Source organism: Hyperolius riggenbachi, chromosome 2, assembly GCF_040937935.1.
Source record: "Hyperolius riggenbachi isolate aHypRig1 chromosome 2, aHypRig1.pri, whole genome shotgun sequence".
NCBI classification, from domain to species: Eukaryota; Metazoa; Chordata; class Amphibia; order Anura; family Hyperoliidae; genus Hyperolius; species Hyperolius riggenbachi.
In genome coordinates, this window is record NC_090647.1 from 284,393,047 (window position 1) to 284,411,058 (window position 18,012).

General features: G+C 44.5%; 2 protein-coding genes across 2 annotated transcripts in view; one reads left to right on the forward strand and one right to left on the reverse strand.

The window, feature by feature from the left end:
* The window catches only part of EIF3I (eukaryotic translation initiation factor 3 subunit I), a 35,582-nt gene extending 33,537 nt beyond the window's left edge, over positions 1–2,045 (reverse strand). Inside the window, exon 1 of the mRNA XM_068268876.1 lies at positions 1,940–2,045. Coding sequence (XP_068124977.1) covers positions 1,940–1,942 — 3 coding nt within the window. The 5' untranslated portion in view covers positions 1,943–2,045. The remainder of the gene's footprint in view (positions 1–1,939) is intronic.
* On the forward strand, positions 2,038–17,624 carry TMEM234 (transmembrane protein 234). Its single transcript, XM_068268877.1, has 4 exons — positions 2,038–2,356; positions 11,865–11,931; positions 13,556–13,648; positions 17,273–17,624. Exons 1-4 carry the CDS (start codon positions 2,189–2,191, stop codon positions 17,341–17,343), a joined length of 399 nt encoding a protein of 132 aa, XP_068124978.1. The 5' UTR covers positions 2,038–2,188; the 3' UTR covers positions 17,344–17,624.
* The last annotated feature ends 388 nt before the right edge of the window (positions 17,625–18,012 follow it).

Consider the following 18,012-nt stretch of genomic DNA (forward strand, 5'->3'; position numbering starts at 1 on the left):
GATGCTAATATGGTTGAGGTGAGCCAGCCTGAAAATCCAAAGGGAAATTCTGTCTAACATGATTGGGTAGACAGCACTCTCTCAAACTGCTAGGTTCCATAATAATAATAATAATAATAATAATAATAATAATAATAATTCCACGCTATTGGGCCAATTAGAATGCTTCACTAAAGCATTATAACTGCTATCACAATCGCGTGTAAACGAAGGTTAGCGCATGATTGTACGCAAACCTTCGCTTATGTGGAGTAAGCCTTTACGCGCGCAAACCTTCACGCATGGCAGATCGCGTAAGAACTGCTGTGATAGTAATCACGCTTTAGTAAATCAAGCCCTCTAGACGCTGCGGTTATCAGAAAGCTGTTGCCTACGGACTTTACGCTAGCTCAACTCAACCCTACTATCTCCAACCTGCGCTTTCTGTACCAGGTAACAGGACTCAGATTATGGAGAGAAGCAAAATCTGTAATGAGGAAACATTTGTTGAAGCATTTAAAAGTACTGGACATTTGTGGGCAGTTTATTTCTGTACACAATTTTCATTGAGGATTCTATTCACTTCCTGTTACAGAGATAGTTCCTGTTCTTGCTAACCCTAAGGGCTCATTCACACTACACAACACGTGCATGAACAGGATTTTGTGCATGTGTTGCCATCGCACAGTCAACACACGGAATGCACGTCGGGATGTACTAAACACAGACGTCAGCAGCTGTACTCATCTGGTAACGTGTGCGTCTTGAGATAAAATGTCACTAGATGTGTTACATCGTAACACATGGGAACGCACACACCTGTAGTGTGAATGGTAACAAAAGTCTATGGACTTTCATGTTGCCATATGCATCGTGCACAATGTGCGTTGCATCAAAACTGACAACACAGCACATAGTGTGAATGAGCCCTAAGGGTGAATTTCCCCAGTTGGGGACACAACGAGCAATAAAAACCAAGCAGATGTTCTAAACCATTCCAAAAGTATAAGGGAAAGAGCTTCAGTCAAAACCTACTATATCATACAAATAATCTCCATTTAGCTTATAAAAAGGAACAGACTACACTGTTCAAGAAAAATACAAACTGTAAACCATACTACCACCCTACCTAAAGGTGGCCACGCACACGATACAACAAAATGATCCGATTTTACGGCAATTCGATAAACAATCTCCCGAACAAAATCGAAAGCTTTTTTTTCACTCTACTGAAAAATCCAATCGGATTTCCTGTTTTCTTCGATTTTTATCAATCCGGAATGCCAGATATTTTTCTTCAATCTTTCCAAAGATTGTATGGTGTTTGTTACATTGTCAATTTATTAGTATACACACCCTAGCAATTTTGTCAGCATTTCCAATCATTTTTATCATAATTGGGGGGGGGGGGGAAATTGAACATATGTGTATGGTACATTGGTCATATTTTTGAAATGTTACAATCAGTCAGAAAAATTGATTGCAATTCTTAAATTGAACAGATATTTAAAAAAAATTGTATGGTGTGTGGCCACCTTAATACAGAATTGCTGAAAAACCTACTGAATACCACAAAGCACTTATAAATTCTCCATGCAGGCTGTATGACAAACGATAACAATGTACTTTCTTATGCAGCAGTACCATTAAAGAGCCAAGTCAGCCGATAACAGAGAGGCTTTCTGGGCCCTCAGATCCATGGGACCAGGCTCCATCACACATTTTCAATCCACTGTTGCCACACCACTGAACATCTCTGCATCACTTTTTTTCACTGTACAAAAAAGCCCCCCCCCCCCCTCCCCTCCCCTCCCTCCTAAGCTTCCGTGGATGCGCGATCAATACAAAGGCTATACGAGTAACTACCGAATAGCTGCACCCTCTATGGTAGCCTATAATCAGCAGTGTGTTCTGATAGCGCACGTCCATATCCCGATTCCCCCCCCAACTCTTCACCCACCATGGCTGAAGCAGCTGCCGGTGATCTCAGCGCGTGTGGAAAGAATCCGGAAGTCAGGACGATAAAGTCTTCACTCTTTATGATCTTCCGGACAGGAAATTACGTACATTTGAGTATGATGCTAGGAAGTTCCTGGGTCGAATGGGATTTAATTACATATCTTAACGAAAAAGAATGACAATTCTATTGGATATTAGGATAAGTGACACATTTGGGTGATAACAAGGACGCTGCTACCAAAGCCTTCCAATGGCGGTGGCCGCAGGAGATTTGTGCTCGCTTCTCCTGGTGTCTTTGATGTGGGGAGTCACTAACCCTTTTCTGCGAAGTGGAGCAGCAGGGGTGGAGAGTGTCAGAGAAGAGAGGAAAGTGTGGCGGCTGTTTTCTCAGGCCAGGTTCCTCATCTCCAACTACAGGGTGAGAGAGCAAAGGCGACCCCTAAAACTGCAACAATGTTATAAGATTACAGTAAATGGGACAAAAATGGCAATATCTTAGGTAATGAGCGATGTAGGTAGGAAAAAACAGTCTTGTAAAAGTAATACCTTTTAGGTCATGAGAGAACTCCAGGACAACTGATAAGAGAGGTATACAAAGGCTGCCATATATATTTATTTTTAAGCAATACAGTTGTCTAGCCCTCCTGTTGATTCACATAGACCCTGAACAAGCAGGGTCAGGTGTTTCTGACATTATTGTCCGAATTGACAAGATTAGTTGTTTGCTTATTTCTAGTGTTATTCAGACACACTACTGCAGCCAAATAGACCAGCAAGGCTTCCAGGCAACTGGTATTGTTTAAAAGGAAATACAAATGACAGCCTTTATCTAACTCTTACTTCAGTTGTCCAGAGATTATCCACAGAGCCAGAGCGGAGCAGTGCTTTCCAGTGCAGGAAGATTTGGGCGCAGCCGGCGCCACAATAGACTGTAATAGGAATTACAGCTATAGCGGCACTCAGTGAGTAATGTCGGTGCCGTCAGAAGACGGAGCTGAAGTTGCTTTTAAAACACAATAATTCGACCTCCAGCAATTGCTGGAAGCCGAATTATATCATTCCCCACTATCCATGGCGGCCAGGAGGGGGAATAGTAATTAACACGGCCCGGACTTGTGCAGAAGCAGGATCAGCCATATACCAGCTGTATCCTGTGCCCAAGTCTCCCGGCGCCGATTTCAAATGTATGCAGCCAGAGGCCCCAAACCTAGTGGGATGCAGCTAAACATAAAGTAAACCACCAGCAGAATCCATCATGTTACTGAACCATGTCAAACATAGTAAAGAAATGGTAAATAACTCAATAACTACCATGTGAGGAGTACAAAAGGCTAGGTAAATGCATATAGAGCAACATTTAAAGGGAATGTGGCTCAGTTCATATCACGCCACTTAATACATATAACACCTCCAATGAGACAGAGTTACAACAACTGGAAGGCTTAAGGTCCGTACACACGCCGGACTTTTGGCAACGACGGGTCCGTCGTTGCCTCCCGCTGGGTGGGCGTGCCAGCGACAGTCCGGCGTGTGTACGCTCTGTCGTCAGACTGATACGGCTGTTTCTGAGCGATCCGCCCGGCGGATCGCTCAGGAACAGCCGTATCAGTCTGACGACAGAGCGTACACACGCCGGACTGTCGCTGGCACGCCCACCCAGCGGGAGGCAACGACGGACCCGTCGTTGCCTAAAGTCCGGCGTGTGTACGGACCTTTACAGTTACCCAGCCTACCACTCTGCCAGTAATTTAAAGGGATCTCAGCAGCAAATAACACGTATCTTAATAGGAATCTTCAGCAGTGCCCTGGATTATTTCATACAGTGCTGCCCATAATTATTCATACCCCTGGCAAATTTTGACTTAAAGTTACTTTTATTCAACCAGCAAGTCATTTTTTGATGGGACATGACATTGTTGTCTCCCAAAAGATAATAAGGGGATGTACATGAGGCATAGTTGTGGAAAAAAAAACATTTCTCAGCCTTCATTTAAATTTGAGCAAAAAGTGTCCAGTCCAAAATTATTCATACCCTTTTCAATAATCAATAGAAAAGCCTTTATTGGCTATTACAGCAATCAAACACTTCCTATAATTGCAGACCAGCTTTTTGCATGTCTCCACAGGTATTTAATCCTATTCATCTTTAGCAATGAGCTCCAAATCTTTCAGGTTGGAGGGTCTTCTTGCCATCACCCTGATCTTTAGCTCCCTGCACAGATTCTCAATTGGATTTAAGTCAGGACTCTGTATGGGCCAATCCAAAACAATGTTGTTGTCTGCTTACCATTTCTGCACCACTTTTGCTGTGTGTTTTGGGTCATTGACATGCTTAACCTCCCTGGCGGTACGCAGTTTCAGATGCTGCGTCTGCAGGAGGATTTTTTAAAATAAAATTCGATCTAACTGCTTAAGCTAGCACTTTGCTAGCTAACGATGGTCCCCCGGCACCGCTCTGATCCCCCCCGATCGCCGCCGGCAATATTCACCCATCCGCGATCCCACAAGAGCTGCATCTTCACCCCTTAGCTTCAGTCGTCGCTATGGCGACGATCGGACATGATGTCATGCGCAGTCCCGAACCTCCCCATAGCGAAGCCTGGAGCTGATTGGAGGCTGCGCCAGCGTGGGATCCCTGGGGGGTACGTACAACGGCGGCGATCTGGGGTGAGCAGAGGGACTTGGGGGGCATCATTAGCTAGCGAAGTGCTAGCTTAAGCAGTTAGTTCAAATTTTATTTAAAAAAAACTCCGGGGGCCATGTGATCCTTTCCGGCCGCTAGCCCGAGCGTAAGTCTGGCTTACCACGAGGGAGGTTAAATGTCCACTGGTGCCCAAGGCCAATTACCACCAGCAGAGCCCAGATCCACCAGGATGGCCTTGGTGGTGATCCTTGGATTCTTTATCACCTCTCTCACTGTCCTCCTGGCCAGCACAGGTGTCACTTATGCCTTCCGACCATGTCCTCTGAGATTTTCCACAATGCAGAACATATTGTATTTTTTAATAATACTTTGCACTGTAGCCACTGGAACTGAAAAACCTTTAGAAATGGCCTTGTACCCCTTTCCTGACTTGTGAGCAGCCACAGTGCGCAACCGCAGGTCCTCACTGAGCTCCTTTGTCTTAGCCATGGGTGTCCACTAGCCAACTGCAGAGAGCTGCTGTTTTTCCCCTGTTGAATTGATTAAAACAGCTGTTCCCAATTGATCGGTAATTAGGATGCTTTATAACAGCTTGGACTATTTGGAATGGTATAAAACTTTGGATTTTCCCACAGACTGACAGTTTGTAAAGGATATGAATAATTTTGGACTGGACACTTTTTGCTCAAATTTAAATAAAAACTGAGAATTGTTTTTCACAATAATGCCTTTTGTACATTGACTTATTATCTTTTGCGAGTCACCTATGTCATTTCCCATCAAAAATACTTGCTGGTTGAATAAAAGTAACTTTCAGTCAAAATTTGCCAGGGGTATGAATAATTATGGGTAGCACTGTATTTATTTTCCTGCAGTTTCTCCTGGTTTCAAATAGCTGTAGGAGCTGCCATGTTCCAGGAGGTAGGGGGAAGTTAACCCCCCTCCCCTTCTCACTGCCACTAGTCAGTGTCATGTTTTGAAGTTAAGCATGTGTGATTTTTCTGTTTGAAGTAGGGGAATACAGGCTGTATCAAACTTAACCACTTGAGGACCGCGGGCTTTACCCCCCTTGAGGACCAGACCGTTTTTTTCCATTCAGACCACTGCAGCTTTCACGGTTTATTGCTCGCTCATACAACCTACCACCTAAATGAATTTTGGCTCCTTTTCTTGTTACTAATAAAGCTTTCTTTTGGTGCTATTTGATTGCTGCTGCGATTTTTACTTTTTATTATAGTCATCAAAAAAGACATGAATTTTGTCAAAAAAATGATTTTTTTAACTTTCTGTGCTGACATTTTTCAAATAAAGTAAAATTTCTGTATACATGCAGCACGAAAAATGTGGACAAACATGTTTTTGATAAAAAAAACTCCATTCAGCCTATATTTATTGGTTTGGGTAAAAGTTATAGCGTTTACAAACTATGGTGCAAAAAGTGAATTTTCCCATTTTGTAGCATCTATGACTTTTCTGACCACCTGTCATGTTTCATGAGGGGCTAGAATTCCAGGATAGTATAAATACCCCCCAAATGACCCCATTTTGGAAAGAAGACATCCCAAAGTATTCACTGAGAGGCATAGTGAGTTCATAGAAGATATTATTTTTTGTCACAAGTTAGCGGAAAATGACAGTTTGTGACAAGAAAAAAAAAAAAGTTTCCATTTCTGCTAACGTGTGACAAAAAAAAAAAATGAAATCTGCCAAGAACTCACCATGCCCCTCTCTGAATACCTTGAAGTGTCTACTTTCCAAAATGGGGTCATTTGTGGGGTGTATTTACTGTCCTTGCATTTTGGGGGGTGCTAATTTGTAAGCACCCCTGTAAAGCCTAAAGGTGCTCATTGGACTTTGGGCCCCTTAGCGCAGGTAGGCTGCAAAAAAGTGCCACACATGTGGTATTGCCGTACTCAGGAGAAGTAGAATAATGTGTTTTGGGGTGTATTTTTACACATACCCATGCTGGGTGGGAGAAATATCTCTGTAAATGACAATTGTTTGATTTTTTTTTTACACACAATTGTCCATTTACAGAGATATTTCTCCCACTCAGCATGGGTATGTGTAAAAATACACCCCAAAACACAATATACCGTATTTTTTGCCGTATAAGACGCACTTTTTCTCCCCAAAAAATGGGGAGAAAAAGTCCCTGCGTCTTATAGGGCAAAGGCAGGGAATCCCCGACTTCCATGCGCCCGCCGATACGACGCGCCGACATCGGGGATTCCCTGCCTGTGTCCCCCCAGCATCCTCATGTGTCCCTGCTGGTCTGGCCTGCCCCCCGCTTATGTCTCTGGTCCCCCCCGCTTATGTCTCCTGCAGTCAGCGGCAGCAGCTTACCTCCTCCATCTTGCCCGCAGCGATTGAAGACATCTGGCTTCAGTGTGCGGCTTCCTCTAGTGCTGGCTTCTAATGACGCGTCATCAATGACGCGTCATTAGAAGCCGGCACTAGAGGAAGCCGCACGGGGAAGCCGGATGTCTTCAATCGCCGCGGGCAAGATAGAGGAGGTAAGCTGCTGCCGCTGACTGCAGGGGACCCGGAGACATAAGCGGGGGGACCCGGAGACATAAGCGGGGGGCAGGCCAGGCCAGCGGGGACACATGCAGGAGGTAAGCTCAGCTGCTGCTGCTGACTGCAGGGGACCCGGAGACCTAAGCGGGGGTGGAGACATAAGCGAGGGCAGGCCAGGCCAGCGGGGACACATGAGGACGCTGGGGGGGGGGGGGCAAGTGGACACAGCAGGGTGACCACAGGGGGGACCACAGGGGACAGGAGGACACAGGAGGTGGACCACAGGGGGGACCACAGGGTACAGAGGGGACAATAGGACACAGGGGGGCGACCGCAGGGGGGGCCAGAGGACACAGGGGGGTGACCACAGGGTACAGGGGGGAACAAGAGGACACAGGGGGGACCACAGAGTACAGGGGGGGACAAGAGGACACAGGGGCGATCACAGGGGGGACCAGAGGACACGGGGTGACCACAGGGGGCAGAGGACACAGGAGGGCAACCACAGGGGCTAGGAAGGGACCAGAGGACACAGGGGGCAACCACAGGGCACAGGGGGGACCAGAGGACACAGGGGAAACCACAGGGTACAAGGAAGACCACAGGGGGGTAACTACAGGGGGGGGGGGGACCAGAGGGCACAGGGGGGAGACCAGAGGACACAGTGGGGAGACCAGAGGACACAGTGGGGAGACCAGAGGACACAGTGGGGAGACCAGAGGACACAGGGGGGAGACCAGAGGACACAGGGGGGAGACCAGAGGACACGGGGGAGACCAGAGGACACAGGGGGAGACCACAGGACAACTTAGGTAGACAGGGTGAGATAAGAGATCACATGAGGTACACAGGAGGACACCATTTGGGGGAGGTCATGTATAAGACACTCCTGAAAAATGGACGCACCAGGTTTAGTTTATATATTTTTTTCCCTGTTTTTTGCCCTCTAAACCTGGGTGCGTCTTATATTCCGGAGCGTCTTATACGGTACTACTTCTCCTGAGTACGGCGATACCACATGTGTGGCACTTTTTTGCACACTAACTGCGCTAAGGGGCCCAAAGTCCAATGAGTACCTTTAGGATTTTACGGGTCATTTTTGTTTCAAGACTACTCCTCACGGTTAAGGGCCCCTAAAATGCCAGGGCAGTATAGGAACCCCACTAATGACCCCATTTTAGAAAGAAGACACCCCAAGGTATTCCGTTAGGAGTATGGTGAGTTCATAGAAGATTTTATTTTTGTCACAAGTTAGCGGAAAATGACACTTTGTGAAAAAAACAATTAAAATCAATTTCCGCTAACTTGTGACAAAAAATAAAATCTTCTATGAACTCACCATACTCCTTACGGAATACCTTGGGGTGTCTTCTTTCTAATTGGGGTCATTAGTGGGGTTCCTATACTGCCCTGGCATTTTAGGGGCCCTAAACTGTGTGGAGTAGTTTTGAAACAAAAATGACCTGTGAAATCTTAAAGGTACTCATTGGACTTTGGGCCCCTTAGCGCAGTTAGGCTGCAAAAAAGTGCCACACATGTGATATCGCCGTACTCAGGAGAAATAGTATAATGTGTTTTGGGGTGCATTTTTACACATACCCATGCTGAGTGGGAGAAATATCTCTGAAAATGGACAATTGTGTGTAAAAAAAAAAATCAAACAATTGTCATTTACAGAGATATTTCTCCCACCCAGCATGGGTATGTGTAAAAATACACCCCAAAACACATTATACTACTTCTCCTGAGTACGGCGATACCACATGTGACACTTTTTTGCAGCCTAGGTGCGCTAAGGGGCCCTACGTCCTATTCACAGGTCATTTTTGAGGCATTTGTTTTCTAGACTACTCCCCGCGTTTTAGGGCCCCTAAAATGCCAGGGCAGTATAGGAACCCCACAAGTGACCCCATTTAGAAAGAAGACACCCCAAGGTATTCCATTAGGTGTATGGCGAGTTCATAGAAGATTTTATTTTTTGTCACAAGTTAGTGAAAAATAACATTTTTGGAAAAAAAAACAATAAAAATCAATTTCCGCTAACTTTTGACAAAAAATAAAATCTTCTATGAACCCACCATACTCCTAACGGAATACCTTGGGGTGTCTTTTTTCTAAAATGGGGTCACTTGTGGGGTTCCTATACCGCCCTGGCATTTTACGGGCCCAAAACCGTGAGTAGTCTGGAAACCAAATGTCTCAAAATGACTGTTCAGGGGTATAAGCATCTGCAAATTTTGATGACAGGTGGTCTATGAGGGGGCGAATTTTTTGGAACCGGTCATAAGCAGGGTGGCCTTTTAGATGACAGGTTGTATTGGGCCTTATCTGATGGATAGGCGTGCTAGGGGGGTGACAGGAGGTGATTGATGGGTGTCTCAGGAGGTGGTTAGAGGGGAAAATGGATGCAATCAATGCACTGGGGAGGTGATCGGAAGGGGGTCTGAGGGGGATCTGAGGGTTTGGCCGAGTGATCAGGAGCCCACACGGGGCAAATTAGGGCCTGATCTGATGGGTAGGTGTGCTAGGGGGTGACAGGAGGTGATTGATGGGTGTCTCAAGGTGTGATTAGAGGGGGAATAGATGCAAGCAATGCACTGGCGAGATAATCAGGGCTGGGGTCTGAGGGCGTTCTGAGGGTGTGGGCGGGTGATTGAGTGCCCTAGGGGCAGATAGGGGTCTAATCTGATGGGTAGCAGTGACAGGGGGTGATTGATGGGTAATTAGTGGGTGTTTAGGGTAGAGAACAGATGTAAACAATGCATTTGGGAGGTGATCTGACGTTGGATCTGCGGGCGATCTATTGGTGTGGGTGGGTGATCAGATTGCCCGCAAGGGGCAGGTTAGGGGCTGATTGATGGGTGGCAGTGACAGGGGGTGATTGACGGGTGATTGACAGGTGATCAGGGGGCTAGATGCATACAGTACACAGGGGGGGGGGGGTCTGGGGAGAATCTGAGGGGTGGAGGGGTGATCAGGAGGGAGCATGGGGCAGTTTAGGGAATAAATAAAAAAAAAATAGCGTTTACAGATAGTGACAGGGAGTGATTGATGGGTGATTAGGGGGGTGATTGGGTGCAAACAGTGGTCTGGGGGGTGGGCAGGGGGGGGGGGGTCTGAGGGGTGCTGTGGGCGATCAGGGGGGGGGGGAAATCAGTGTGCTTGGGGTCAGACTAGGGTGGCTGCAGCCTGCCCTGGTGGTCCCTCGGACACTGGGACCACCAGGGCAGGAGGCAGCCTGTATAATACACTTTGTATACATTACAAAGTGTATTATACACTTTGTATGCGGCGATCCGGGTGCTAGTAACCCGCCGGCGCTTCCGAACGGCCGTCGGGTTACAGCGCGAGGGGGGCGGAGCCAGGCGCCGGTGGCTGATCGCGTCACGAATGACGCGATCGCTCCGCCCATGCCCGTACAAGGACCGCCGCCTTGCGGGATCCACTTGCCGGCCGCCTCTGTGCAGTGGGCGGTCGGCAAGTGGTTAAACGTAAAAAGATAAGGCAAAATTGATTTTTTTATTAATGAGTCACTTTGTTAGCATGTATTTTTAATGTGCTATTGAGTTGCTCTGGGGCTAAAAATTCTACTTGGTTACCTTTAAAATGAGTATAGTTCCCCTTAAGCATCGTACATACACCTGACTAGAGGCGGCTAATAATGACCGTCCCAGCCGATAGGCGTGTGTACAAAGGCCAGCAATGGCCGCTCGGCAAACAATCCGCCCGCCGGATCTACTTGGCCAAATGGTGGCCAACTTCTTTCACTGTTCCGTCATCCCCCCGCATAGCAACAGAACATGTTATCAGCTACACAGTTGACACATGTGGACCCAGCGATGTCGCTCAAGGTGATCGGGTCCTGATCTCCGACGGGCAACATCTTTTGTTAGGTGTGCACGCACCTTTACCCAATGTTGTATAGCATTAGGTGTATTAAAAAAAACCCTCAAACCACTTAAAATGACACCGAAGCAAAAAAAAAAGTATAATATAATGAATTGTATGGGTAGTACGGATAATTAATAGAACAGAAGTAGCAAAGAAAAGAGTCTCATATTTTTATTTTCAGTTATATAGCTTTTTTATAACATTGCATCATTCTGTCATATATGCATATTACAAACCACACTCTGCATTTTAAACTATGAAACAGAGCACAGCTAATGACCATCTCAACTTCCCTGCAGTAAAACCTTATCTGAAGCTATTTTTCTCAGGTTCTCTGGTGTGTAAGTGCTTCAGAAAACAGCACTGTAGCTGACCCAAGTTGTGTTGGAGAGCTCAGAGAAGGTCTTTTGCATAGATAACAAGTGACGTTCCTGTACGGGAAAGAATATGAGACTCTTTTCTTTGCTTTTGATGTTCTATTTCTTAGCTGTACTACACATACAATTCATTATCTCATAAGTTTATTTTCACTTCAGATTCCCTTTTAAGTAAAACATAGAAAAAAAACTTTGTTGTCCCACACAGTAATCCTCTTTTAAACATATGGTATGTTCTAAATGTTATCTTCTGGATTCTTATTAAAATGTTTATCGAAGGGCCACCTGCGTAGTTGAAATATTGCTACAATACTGTACTGTAGTGAGACCTGGCAAAAGCAGCTTTTATATCTTTTGCTGAGGCCCCCTATTGATCCATTGCTTTGGACCCTTGAGAATCCTTCCTAATTGCTTATGAAATCTCAATTTCAGCCTCAATAACTATGAAATAATAGGACATGTATATTTGACTGTTTATATTCTTTTTGTTGCAGTACATTATACCCTTTCTGCTTAACCAGTGTGGGTCAATGGTTTTCTACTTTACATTGGCCTCAACAGGTAAAATCTGCCCTCAGTTTTAACATTTATGTAGAAATGTACCATAGTGACATATAGTAGAGAATGTTGTAAATTATTCAGGATACCCATTTTTCCATGAATTATCCTGGTTTCAGCATCAGAAACCCTTCTAATATCTATATATTGGTGTATATTGGGATCGGCTGTAACCCCACGCTCCCAGTGTTGTCACAGCCTAGGCTGTTTAGCTATGCTGAATTCTCCTACCAGAGCATTCTGGGAGTCCAGGTATTATTTATGGGTTCAGAACAAACAATACACAAACTTTTTACCTGCCCGAAGTAAAGATGTCGCTACTTGTGATAAATTTCAGAATGTAAATTTGGGTGAGGAAAGATCTTACAGTAGGCAAATGTTGACTAATTAATTTATAAATGAACTATGGACCTTTGCCTGTTTAATAACAGGCTCTAGGTCCGTCACCGCCACCACCTGTCAGCGCGCATGAGCGCGCGTGCCTGCCCCCCCCCCCACCCCCCACCCGCGCGCGCCACAACTCTTCCAGCAGCCCCCCTGGCAGTCCTGCACCCATCCGAACAACGGCTGTCCCTGCGGCACGTGCGCAGTAGTGCAAAGCAGGGACGCACACACGGACATGGGACAGAGAGACACAGGGGTTTTATTAGAAACATTTTAATCACTGTTATTTTCAGTACAGTTGCTCTTTAAAGAGACACTAAAGCGAAAAAAAAATTATGATATTATGATTTGTATGTGTAGTACAGGTAAGAAATAAAACATTAAGATCAGATACATGAGTCTAATTGTTTCCAGTACAGGAAGAGTTAAAGAGACTCTGTAACAAATTGTTTATCTTTATTTCTTCTATGCTATAAGTTCCTATGCCTTTTCTAATGTGGTCTGGCTTACTGCAGCTTTTCCTAATTGCACAGTAGCTGTGTTATCTCTGTTATATGATCTAATCTTCTCTCTATAGTCGGCACAGTCAGGCTGAGGCAGTCAGACTGGAATGTGCAGGGCTGCTTGTGATTAGCTAGAAGCTGTACACACCCCCTGCAGGCTCTGTGTGACTAACACACTCTGCTTAGCTGAGCCTATTAGAAGCTGGTTAGTTTGTTTGTAAACACTGCCTAAAACTGGCAATTACAAGCCAGGTTTGCAGCAGAGAATGGCAGAAACAGCACAGAGGGGACCAGGAGCACATAATGAATAGAATGGTATGCTTTTTATTGTAAGAATTTCAGAGTACAGATTCTCTTTAAGAAACTCCAGTTGTTATCTCTATGCAAAAAAGCAATTAAGCTCTGCAACTTTCAAAGTCGTGGAGAGGGCTGTTATCTGACTTTTATTATCTCAACTGTTATTGATCTATTTACTTTTTCTCTGCTAGAGGAGAGGTCATTAGTTCACAGACTGCTCTGAAAGAATCATTTTGAATGCTGAATGTTGTGTAATCTGCACATATTATAGAATGATGCAATGTTAGAAAAAACACTATATACCTGAAAATAAAAATATGAGAATATTTTCTTTGCTGCTAATTTTCTAGTAATTATTCATAGTACACAACCAATTCATTATATCATATTTTTTTTCTCGCTTCAGAGTCTCTTTAATGTAATTCACACTCATCTTTTCTTAGAATTATCCTTGGCTGTACCAATCTGTAATTCTCTTGCCTTGGTTTTCACTGTGGTGACTGGATGGGTCTTAGGGGAAGATATTGGTGGTAAAGGTAAGTCAGTGCTGTGATTTTTTTTTTTTTATGAAAGTAAATACAATGAATGTAAATTATGTTTAGTTCTACATCGTATATGGGCGGTTCAGAGCATCTATTAGATTTTTATTGTTGTGGGGAGACTTTTTTATTATTATTTAGTATTTTATATAGTGCCAACATCTTCCGCAGCGCTGTACAGAGTATATTGTCTTGTCACTAACTGTCCCTCGGAGGAGCTCACAATCTAATCCCTAACACAGTCATATGTCTATGTATGTATTGTGTAGTGTATGTGTTACGGCCAGAACCCGAAGTTTGGCCACTTATAGTTCTGGCCGGCCACTTCGGGTTCTGGCCGGCCAATGCGCGAAAAGGCCGCTGCGCTGCGGCCAATGTTAGAAATGGATTGATTCCTCTGAGGTTAATGTATCTTCTGGCCGCAGCGCAGCGGCCAAACGTATAACAACTTAGTGAATGCAATTCAGCCGGCAGCAATGTAACAATTCAAGCCGCCTTCTTTTTCTCTGCCTCTTTCTCCTCCCCCCCCCCCCCCCGCCTCTCTCGCTCTCCTATGGGCCGCCGGCGGGGACACGCGTGTCCCCCCGGAGTCGTTCGTCGCGGCAGGGGAATCCTGCCGTTCTTGCAGAGCGGGTGCTGGCAGAAGCAATGTCTGCAGCCTCCCCGCTCTGCTGCCCTGGTGCCACGAACGACTCTCGGGGACACGCATGTCCCCGCCGGCTGCCCATAAGAGGAGAGAGAGAGAGGCAGGAAAAAAAAGCCGGCGGCTTGAATTGTTACATTGCCGCCGGCTGAATTGCAATAAATTTACTAAGTTGTTATACGTTTGGCCGCTGCGCTGCGGCCAGAAGATACGTTAACCTCAGAGGAATCAATCCATTTCTAACATTGGCCGCAGCGCAGCGGCCACTTCGCGCATTGGCCGGCCAGAACCCGAAGTGGCCGGCCAGAACTAGAAGTGGCCAAACTTCGGGTTCTGGCGTAACATATGCATCGTAGTCTAGGGCCAATTTTAGGAGGAAGCCAATTAACTTATCTGTATGTTTTTGGAACTGGAGTGCCCAGAGGAAACCCACACAGACACGGAGAGAACATACAAACTCCTTGCAGATCTTCTGCTGACCTTCTGGGACTGAAAATGTGGTAACATAAAAACAAACCCCAATTCAAGCAGGACAGAAGTTTTTTCCCTTTCTGACTGTATGTAAAACCAAAACATTTCCTTGACTCCTGCTTTTAAGAGTTACAGATTGCCCAGCAAGCTCATGGTGACCCAGAACTCCTAGGAGTGTGTAAGGGTCTGAAAGAGATCAAGAGCCCTCTTACTAAAATGCTATGCAAAACAGAAGTTTGCCCGCTTTAGACAGAAGGTATATAATTCAGGTTGGAGTAAGCTCTGAGGTGTCCCACAATGCATGACTGCTGAGTATGCAAATTGTCCCTTTGTTGTCCCTGTAAGCTAAACACACCTCCAGATCTGCTGGAATGCAATGATTATCATTATTATTTATTGGATTTATAAAGCGCCAACATATTATGCAGCGCTGGACAATAAATATACAGTATACAATGATACAAGAATGACAGACATAACAAGGTTATACAACATACAACAAAGTTAGGCCAACTGTACAAGATACATGATCATGCGATTATGGGCTAGTTAGGTAGGCCCAGTAATTCAAGTTCAGGCTGTCATAGGAAAGGAGTACACGCTCATGACTACACTAGGGAAGGGAGGACTCTGCCAGAGGCTTACAATCTAAGGGGGGGGGGGGGGGGGTTGGAAACACTAGGTAGGGCTGTGGAATAAATATTCAGTAGACAGTTACTGTGTGGTAGTGGATAGGTAGGCCATCACTATTTGTTATACGTGGTGGTGTATTCAATTGACCTCCCTGGTGGTCTGTAGGTTGGTGAATGAGATGCAAAATGTTCATAATTCATAAGGATTTTGCAAATTTTGAATGGAAATACAGTATATGCTGCTTGAAAATGGTGCACATTGCTGGGAATTGATTAGTGCATTTTCAGTCTGCATTCATTTTCATACAAAATTTGCATAATTCTGTATGAACGCAGAAAGATTTGGATCTTATTGACCATCCTAAGCACCTAATCAATGTATAGGTACTTTAACACACATACATTTGACACAGTCCAACATGTTACAGCTCTCCTGGCTTGTTAATCCAGTTTCGTATTGACTGTGTTTTCTTTCATTGTTGAATGTAGTTACACTAACTATGTATTTAGGGTATTCTTTTTATTTGAAGTGGGGAGGGGCCTCATTTACACTTAATCAGTTGGTATGCGTTAGTAAGCGTTAGTACGCGTTGGTACACGTTAGTATGCGTTTTTTTTCATAGCAGTGCATTGTGAAAAAGATTTCAGTTAAAACGCGTTAAGTGTGAAAGGTGCCATAGGAAAACATGGGACTTACTTTGAAAATCAGTTTTCTTTCAGTTATAACTGAGAGCAACTGATTAAGTGTAAAAGGGCCCAAAGGCCCCTTTTACACTTAATCAGTTGCTTTCAGTTAAAACTGAAAGAAAACTGATTTTCAAAGTAATGCCCATGTTTTCCTATGGCACCTTTCACACTTAAAGAGAATCTGTACTCTAATATTCTTACACTAAAAAGCATACCCAGTGTTCTCCCTAGAATTTCCTTCCAGCCGGGTGGCATGAAAAAGTAGCCGGGTGGGGAGAGATGAGAGAATGCAGGACTGGCGCTTCTCTGCACAAATCTGCTTACAGCAGAGGAGAAGGTGAGCCGATGACAGCCGGGTGCCTACAAAAACTAGCTGGGTGGAGCACCCGGCTAAAAGAGCCTGGGGAGAACACTGCATACCATTTTATTCCTTTTTTTCTCCTGTGCCCCTCTGTGCTGTTTCTGCCACTCTCTGCTGCAATCCTGGCTTGTAATTAACAGTTTTAGGCAGTGTTTACAAACAAACTAACCAGCTTGTGATTGGCTCACATAAACAGAGTGTGTGAGTCATACAGAGTGTGCAGGGGGCCTGCAGAGGTTGTGTATCGCTTCTATCCAATCACAAGCAGCCCTGCACATTCCACACATTCAAGCCTTAGCCCGACAGACAGGACAGAGGAAAGTAGATAAGATTTATTACAGAGACAGTGCAATTAGGAAAGGCTGCAGTAAGCCAGAGCACATTAGAACAGGCATAGGAACTTATAGGATAGAAGAACTAAGGCTGAAAAATTTGTTACAGAGTCTCTTTAACGCATTTTAACTGATATCTTCTTTCCAATGCACTGCTATGGAAAAAACGCGCACTAATGCGTACTAACGCGCACTATTGCATACCAACTGATTAAGTGTAAACAGGGCCTAAGAGTCTATGGGACCGCATAAAATGTCACTGTTAGTTGGCTGTAAGCTTATGCATGTAACATCCAGTTCTGTATCATGCCTGAAGAATAAAAAAATGTAGTTTTGTTGCAACCTATTAAAGGGATTTTTATTTGGAAAGGGTGCCTCTCTGAAAAGCATTAATTTAGTTGTCTGTTTTTATTATTATTTTTCTAATCATTGATTACGGTAAGAAAATATTTCACTATGTGTGGATTTATACACTTCATTACTTTTTCTTTACAGGAGCTGTCCTCGGACTATTTATCACCATGATGGGCATCACAATTTGCGTGGTTAGTTCAGTGAGCCAGTGAGGAATGGGAATGAGTGGGAATGACATTTAAAAGACTTTACATGAAATGAAAAAAATTCAAACAGGCATGTATGCTGCTTCCATAAAGTTTTTTTTGTGTTTTTTTTTGTCTCTGTAAACCATTCACAAACTAGGATTGTACAGTGCAGGATACATCTATAATTCTATAATAGGGTGTGGATATTTCAACCTTTTTTATTATTTATGTGGTGTAAAAAGAATTTTACTATACAGTATATTTTCAAAAGCATTTTTTATGTACACCTTCTAAATAAATATATGCTTGACAACTATTTTTGTCTGCAGAGTGTTCTGTTTGGGCTAACAGTTGTGCAGAAACTGATCAAAAATTGTGTACTTTATTTATCATGATTGTCCAAAGGTAAAAGAGTCCCAAAGCAACCTCTCTCCCAGGGCTTACAGCCTGGTCCACCAGTGCTCAATCCCTCTGTGGATCACCACTTCCACACAACGATTCCAAACATAGGTATGAAGGAGGCACTCAACAGGTGATGATTAAACTTGCGTTTAATATAGTAGCTTAACACAACATGTTTCAGGGTTTCCCCTTTCCTCAGGTGTATAAGCACCCTCCAGAACACAGCAAATATATACTCATATGAATGCACCACACCCTCAAGTGAAGACTCCACCCACCAGGTCAGCTGAC

What these genes read in the sequence shown, in the direction of transcription:
- TMEM234 (XM_068268877.1), top strand. Translation starts at nt 2,189, where the DNA reads ATGGCGGTGGCCGCAGGAGATTTGTGCTCGCTTCTCCTGGTGTCTTTG. An exon ending in CTTTACATTGGCCTCAACAG is followed by an intron (nt 11,932 to 13,555) that starts GTAAAATCTGCC and finishes ATCTTTTCTTAG; the next exon opens with AATTATCCTTGGCTGTACCA. An exon ending in GGAAGATATTGGTGGTAAAG is followed by an intron (nt 13,649 to 17,272) that starts GTAAGTCAGTGC and finishes TTTTCTTTACAG; the next exon opens with GAGCTGTCCTCGGACTATTT.